Below are 6900 nucleotides of genomic sequence, written 5' to 3'. Positions count from 1 at the left end.
GGGCTTCAGCCTCCTTCCTTGCAGGCGCCCAGGAGGCCAGACTGCAGCCCTGCCTGGCCACAGGGAGCGCACAGGGCTGAGCCCCGAGCCAGATAAGACACAGGTCTGGACACGCTGTGAAGAGTGGAGCAGCACACAGCACGGTGCCCCGCAAGACGTGGCCACGGAGGGACCTTCCACGTGGCAGTGGGCAGAGCCACCATCCCCGTTCCCTTCTGGCTTCCCACTTTGGGGTCACTGTTAGCACGGAACCCAAACCCCAAGGTGATAAAAACAAACATCTTCACTTGGCCCGAATCCCTCCGTGGTTTCCATGGTTACACCAAAAGCTTATGATCATACAGCACAAGAAAGTATCCATCCTGACTTCTAAGATTTTATTTTTAAGTACTCTCCACACCCAATGTGGGGCTCGAACTCACAACCCCAAGACCAAGAGTCACAGGCCCCACCGACTGAGGCAGCCGGGTGCCCATCTTTATTTTTCCAACACTTTCCATTGAATAAATTACCGCTGTATCGTATGCTACAAGCCTGACACTTGGCGAGTCCACTTTTGGCACTGGATTCTGTTGGCTGACCCATCGTGTGTGGTTCCTAAACTGAACCTGCAGTAGTTTCCAACGAGGGAGTGGCTGTAAGAGGTCCTAAGGAAGGTCAGGGTTCCAGGTCCCCCCTGTGGAGACCCAAGGCTCACGCCAGATGTCACGGTAACAGCAATCGCTGGTGAGCGTCTTTCCAGGGAGATACCGGGCACAGTTCCGCACACACCTACTGTGTCTGTGTCTGTGGCGGTGTGTGACACGTTCCAGCTGCAGGCCTCTGGGCCACCATGCTTCCTCAGACGGCATCCTTGGTCTGGGGCAAGGCACACAGGCCCCAGGGACCCCTGGACAAAGCTGGGCCCAGTGTGTGCACCAGGCCCCCAGGGTCTGGGAGGCAGCACACTGGAGGCTGTCTGCTGCACGAGGCCCACGTCAAGGCCAGGGAGGCTTGTTCCACTTGGCAGAGGTCCCAGAAGGAGCCAGGGGGCCATCCCAGAGCCGGAGGCCCAAGCGGGGAAGCCCAAGGGTACAGTGGCGGTAAGCTACTGGCCAGGGCAGAGAGTGGCGGGCAGAAAGCCACTGGCGTATAGAGCGTTCTGGAGAAAGGGCAGCTCAGCTGAGAGTCCTGGAGCTGATGCTTGTGCTTCATGCGGCGGTTCTGAAACCAGGTTTTTATCTGTGGGGGAAACTAGATCAGAACAAGGGCGAGAACAGCCACCGCCCTGGCCCATGCGTCCCGGGCCCCTCACCTGCACTTGGGTGAACCCCCCCTCACCTGCACTTCGGAGAGCCGCATCTCCCGGGCCAGCTTCCGGCGCTCCAGGGGGCCCAGGTAGCGTTGGTGCTGGAAGGCGCTCTCCAGGGTGCTGACCTGCTCCGCCGTGAAGGCCGTGCGGACGCGGGGCGCCCGCCCGCTGTCGGCCTCCTTCCTCACCCCTGAGGAAGGACAGAAGGCACTGAATCCTTTAGGATAAAAGTGCCACTCACGTGGGACCTGCTCCCCTAGCTCGGAAGTGCCCCAAGCTCTGTGGCCACAGGGACGAGAGGAAAGTCTGGGCCCCCCTCCTTCACTTTCACTGCTCTGCTGTCCCTTGCAGTCCTTGCACAAATGTGGATGAGGGGGCAGCCCCTCCTCCCCTCCCAGCTCAAATGTGGGAGGGTGGCCAGGATGGGAATACTGGAGAAAGAGGATTCTGGAATGGAACAGCGGTTCTGATGCAGCCCCTCACCCTTCCACTGGGGCACGTGGTCACTTCCAGAAAGGGAGCCCCACACATCCTTCCGGAAAGCAGTTCCTCTGGCTGCTCACAAGGAACCTGAACCCAGTCGGCAGTAAGGGCTTGGGGCCGTGGTCACAAGACCCCCAGTCTCCCCTGCCACCAACCATGCGTCCGTGGCCAGTCTGTGTCTATCTAAATCGGCGGTGGCAGATGGCACTAAGTACCCTGTGTGGTGAGGAGGGTCACCTGTCTTTTCTCAACACATGTTTGGCCAGAATGTCAGATTTTACCAAGTCACTTTGAACACATACCTGGGAGAGTGCAACAAGACAAGACACGCTTTGCTTTGGAGGTGGGGGTGGGGAGAGTGGAACTAGTCAGTGTGAAAGATTTGATGATTTGGTTGGCTTTTTTGAGGTGGGGGGGCTGGTTGCAGAAAATAAATTTATACTTCACGGAAGTATAAACTTTTTCCATAGGATTATTTAAACTTTTTCAAAAATGAAGGGCGCTCAGTCAGTTAAGCGTCCGACTTCAGCTCAGGTCACGATCTCATGGTTCTCGGATTCGCTCTGTGCTGACAGCTCGGAGCCTGGAGCCTGCTTCCGATTCTGTGTCTCCCTCTCTCTCTGCCCCTCCCACACTTGTGCTCCCTCTCTTTCTCTCAAAAATAAAAACATTAAAAACATTTTTTAAACCTTTTCAAAAACGAAAACTTACAGATAATATCAACCCCACTTTGACTAGGCAGGGCTTTAAACTTAAAAGCAATGATAAAGTCACAACGACTAAAAGAACAAACCAGGTTTCCTGAGCAAATGACAAAGGGTTAGACCAGGTTTAGGAAGCCACCAAAACCTCCAGGAGCCAAGCCACAGAGGCACTGGAATCCCTGTGAACCGAAGTGCCAGGGCTGTCCCCGACCCAAACCTGCAGGGGCTCCAGGCTGCCTGTGAACAGGGTCAACTCTGCATGCCAAGCCGAGGCGCCCAGCTTTGAGGGGAGAAGCACAACGACCCCTCTGAACCCGGCAGGTTTCATTTAAGACGAGCGTCCAGAGCCCTGTGACTCGGGTAGAACTGGCCCCCCCCCCCAGACTTGCTGCAGAACTAGAAAGTCAGTTGCACAAAGGCACCAATGTCGCAGTCAGGGCTCACAGGACAGGAGTTGCAGCAGCGGTGGGACACAGTCCACAGGCAGTCAGGCCAGGAAGAGGCCAGGGGGTCAGCCCTTCTAGGAGGTGGGGGAGGAAGAGGAGCCCCTGGGACTTGAGGAGGGAAAACCCCCGTTGCGGCTTTCGCCTCCGAGAGGAAGTGCTTACTTGCTGGGGGAGGGGGGGGGGGGTCAGGTGGAACCTCAAATCCCAGCCCCCACCTCCAGCCCCAGTACCCAGGATGTAGTGGGGAGTGTTAGGGCCTCCCTCCTCCCGAACCCTCCAGGCTCCCGTCCCAGTCTGGGAAGAGGGGAGCACCCTCCCCACCCATCCCACACCTACCAGCTGCAGGTGTCCCTGGCGCAGACACTTCCGAGGGCTTCACCTCCTCCACGCCCACGGTCTGGGGGAGCTCCCCGCTGCTGGACACCCTGGCTGGAGCAGACAGGCTCCCCCAGGAGAGTTCAGCGGGCCTGATGGTGTGTGCCGGCCCCACGTGGCTGCTCCGGGAAAGCCAGTCCACTGAGCCAAAGCTGGACGGCTTGACGCCACTGGGCAGGGTAGAGGAAGGAGACATGGCTGTAGGGGGCAGACTGTGGAGGTGAGGCGCAGGGTCCTCCGAGGGTTTAGCAGGGCTGAGCTGCATTTATGAGCTCAGGAGGAGGGAGGGGCAAGCAGGTTTGCAAAGACCGCTCCAATCCTCCCCCAGCCCAGATAAGTAGCACCTAATTGCTTCCAATTCAGAGGCACAAAGAAGGCCATTCACACCTCCCCCGGCTCCGAGATGTCTGGGCAGGGGCGGGGCTGTGTCCACCAGTTCGGGAAGTGGTGCAGGTTGGGGACTTGTCACATCTTTTCATCTCCTCCCCCCACCCCCCAGCTGGCCTAGGCTTGGGGAGGGTGACGATGGCCCCCCTCGCAGCCTAGCACTCCTGCTGGAGGCTTGTCCTCTCCCGAGGTTGGCCCTCCAACCTGCCCCTTGGATCTGCATTGCCAAAGGTGACAGGTGTGCACACCTGAGGGAGAGGGTGCTTCAGGTAGGGGGAGTCGGCATTACTGCTCCCAGGGCCGGGTGGGCTCCCAGGCCAGGAGTCCCCTGCCTCTGGCTGTTTGGGTGGGATCCCGGAAGGGGACTGTGACCAGGCGGCGGGCCGCGTAGGGCTGCCCGGGGAGAACCCTCCGGTCCCAGTTGGCCCTTCCCTCTCAAATTGTACTCGGCGCCCCCCCCCCCCCCCCACCAACCCCATTTCGCCCCAGGCTTCACTTTGGGGCCCTTGAGTTGGATTCCAGTGACAGGAAGGAGGGGCGTCTGCCCGCCGAAGGCATGGAGGACCCTGCGGGGAAGGACGGGGGGAGCCACTGCCCTCCACTGCAGCGCTGTCTCCACGGTGGCCGATGCAGGCCTCGAGCTCTGGGAGGGTGCAGGAGTGACTGGGCTGCACAGGCCTCCCCCGCGGGCGCTCCAGCGAACCTGCCGGGGCCCTTCGGGGTCACGGACCCCGTCCACCTTCTTCTCCCCCCGCCCCGCCCCCCCCCCCCCCCCACGCGTCTGTCTCCAGGACACGACCCCAAGGACCAGCCCGAGCCGCGTTCAGGGCGACCCGGGGCAGCGCGGCGGGAGCACCGACAAGCGGCGTGGTGGCCCTAGCCCACAGGCCGGCCTCCCGGGGGCGCCGGCGCCAGCCTGGGCGGGACCGCCAGCCTCTACCCCCGCCCCGCCCTGCGGGATCAAAGGCCCCTGCGGCCTCGCGGGGATTAACACCCCCAGCCCCGCCTCCCGAGCCCCCCCTCCCCCCGGCCGGGCTGGGGGGTGCGGGGGCGGGGGCTGGGGAGACTCCCGCGGGCACAGCGGGAACCGCCAGGCGCTGACCCCGGCCCGCGAAGGGTCAGAGGAGGAACCGCGACGCGCCAGCGGCAGTGAGCCGTCCCGCTACCTGGGGACAGAGGCCCCGCAGGTGGGGGCCCGCACCGCTCACGGGGGCGGCGCCACACAAACCCGACCAAGGGAGACACCCCTCCCCCCCAAGACTGCTCAGGCAGCGCGGAACTGGCCCCAGACGCACCTCGAGAGAAAGAGGAACGCTCGTGGGGAATTCGTGTGTGGTGCGCTCACAAGCGTTAATTGATGAGATGCCAGAATTCGCGCACGCCACCCCGAAAGAGCGCCACACCTTTGCAAACCCAGTTTTCTCGTCTTCATTTCCAGTCTTTCAGGTCCCCCCCCCCCCCCCCAGCTCTGCTGGGCGAGTCCTCACTAAGGGGACCCTCCGGCCCACACATTCCCAGCTCCCGGCTTACACCTTCCCCTACCTGAACCACCGCCCCCCCCCCCCCCCCCAGCCCCCGCCGCTGCCAGCTGTGCCTGCGGTGGACCCTTCCTCCAGCACCTCCCTGGGCTCAGGCCCCCTCTCCCCTCATCCGGAGCTTGGTGGTGCTTCTCCCCTCCCCGCGGCCGTCGGGGTCCCCCCTCTCCCCGGCATCTCGAGCCAATGACGAATGTGTCACCCTAACCTCAGCTTCCTCACTCTGGGGCTGCAGGCCCTGTCCCTGCGCTGATTCGGGGACCTACGTCCCCGGGTCTGCTGCCCCTCTGCCGTCCTCCGCCGCCTGCCTCCGAGGCTCGCGATCAGATGCGAAGTGGCCTTGGCTCTGACCGCTGACCTCGCCACTGAATCCCGCACCTGCTCGCCTCGGAGACGGGGCTCCCCGCGCGGAGTCCAGTCTATCACTCCAAAGTCCTGGCAGCCCCGCCCCCAACTCGCGTCCAAAGTCCCCATCCCCCTGACCGGACATTCCTGGCCTCAGCCCCCCGCCTGGGCTCCGGGTCCACTGTGTCCCGCCGCCCAGACGCCTCCGCCCCGCCCCGCGCCGCAAGGGCCAACCCGGACGTGCGGCCGACGGAGGCCGGCCCCGCCCAAGACCCCCTTCTCCACGCCGTTAGGAAGTGGGGAGGAAGGGGCGGGTGCGGGGGGACGCCGGCTAGTCCACTGCGGCCGCAACGCTGCCCTTCCGGTCCCCAGACTCACTCCAGCGCCGCGTGGCCACCCCAGCCTCTCGGGGAAACCAGAGCCACACCGCGCGGCCCGCCCGCCACGCCCCCACGTCGGATCACCCACGGGGCGGCTCCTCCCCTTCCCTCTCCACCCCTCCCCCTCCTTTTGCCCCCCCCCCCCCCCCCCCCCCGACTTCCCTCGACGGCCCCCTGCCCTTCAGACGCCCCTTCGGCCGGCCTCCCTTCCCGTGGGAGCTCCCTGACTTCCCTGTTTGTGCTTCGGGCGGAAAGAACCAAGGTGTGAGCGTGGGGCACTCAGCTGGGTAATAGTCTGGGAAGAGAGCAGAGTGGGTGGGGTGTGGGATTCCCAGGCTGCAGGTGTGATGAGGCAGAGGCCCCCTCCCCCTCCCCTCCCCTGCCCACCTCGGTGGAGAAGCGAGTTAGTGTCAGGGCCAAAGGACTCCCGACCTTCCAGCTCTGTTTACAAAGGCAGGTGGGAGGGGGACGCGGGAGTTCGGAGAACCGCAGGGTTGATACAGGTAACTATCTGGTAGAAGATATAACCAGAAAACCAGGCGGGGTTAATCAGGTTCCATTGCATCAAAAGGAAGTGAGACCTACTGTTGATCTCTTTAGGGATCTGACGTTTTTGGGGAGGCCGGAAGGGCCCTTGAAGGACTATGTCAGAGCCGAGGGCTCAGAGAATAAGGGAAGGAATGGAGTGTCCGCTGGGTGTCCTGAAGGTGAAAGAAATTAGACTCACTGTATAGGCAGGAAAACCCGCTGGAAGGAACAGTGGCTTGTCGCATGTGGGTAAATGGCCAATGCTTGCACCCCAAGCAGACTCCCCACCTACTGGTGCTGGGCTGCATCTGGGTGTGAGGCCTGGGAAGAAGACCAGGACCGTCAGACTCAGGTCCGTGCCTGGGACCCAGCAGGGCTTGGGTCTGGGCCAGGTGAGGAAGGGAGTCTCACGCTGGCAGAGCCACG

The 6900-nt window shown here is 62.6% G+C and overlaps 1 protein-coding gene across 1 annotated transcript; it reads right to left on the bottom strand.

Moving 5' to 3' along the window:
- Window positions 1-363: 363 nt before the first annotated feature.
- On the bottom strand, window positions 364-3734 carry VENTX (VENT homeobox). The gene is made up of 3 exons (XM_019432223.2): window positions 3261-3734; window positions 1321-1481; window positions 364-1221 (listed from the first exon to the last, which is right to left on the bottom strand). The coding sequence occupies exons 1-3, from the start codon at window positions 3562-3564 to the stop codon at window positions 841-843; spliced, it is 846 nt and encodes a 281-aa protein (XP_019287768.2). The 5' UTR covers window positions 3565-3734; the 3' UTR covers window positions 364-840.
- Between the last annotated feature and the right edge of the window lie 3166 nt (window positions 3735-6900).

This window comes from Panthera pardus, unplaced genomic scaffold, assembly GCF_024362965.1.
Source record: "Panthera pardus isolate Hobbes unplaced genomic scaffold, ASM2436296v1 HiC_scaffold_22, whole genome shotgun sequence".
NCBI lineage: Eukaryota > Metazoa > Chordata > Mammalia > Carnivora > Felidae > Panthera > Panthera pardus.
The sequence above is the reverse complement of the archived record's forward strand: the minus strand, read 5'-3'. Positions and strand labels throughout refer to the sequence as shown.

What these genes read in the sequence shown, in the direction of transcription:
- VENTX (XM_019432223.2), bottom strand. Translation starts at nt 3,564, where the DNA reads ATGCAGCTCAGCCCTGCTAAACCCTCGGAGGACCCTGCGCCTCACCTC. An exon ending in GCCAGGGACACCTGCAGCTG is followed by an intron (nt 1,482 to 3,260) that starts GTAGGTGTGGGA and finishes GTCCTTCCTCAG; the next exon opens with GGGTGAGGAAGGAGGCCGAC. An exon ending in TGCGGCTCTCCGAAGTGCAG is followed by an intron (nt 1,222 to 1,320) that starts GTGAGGGGGGGT and finishes TTTCCCCCACAG; the next exon opens with ATAAAAACCTGGTTTCAGAA.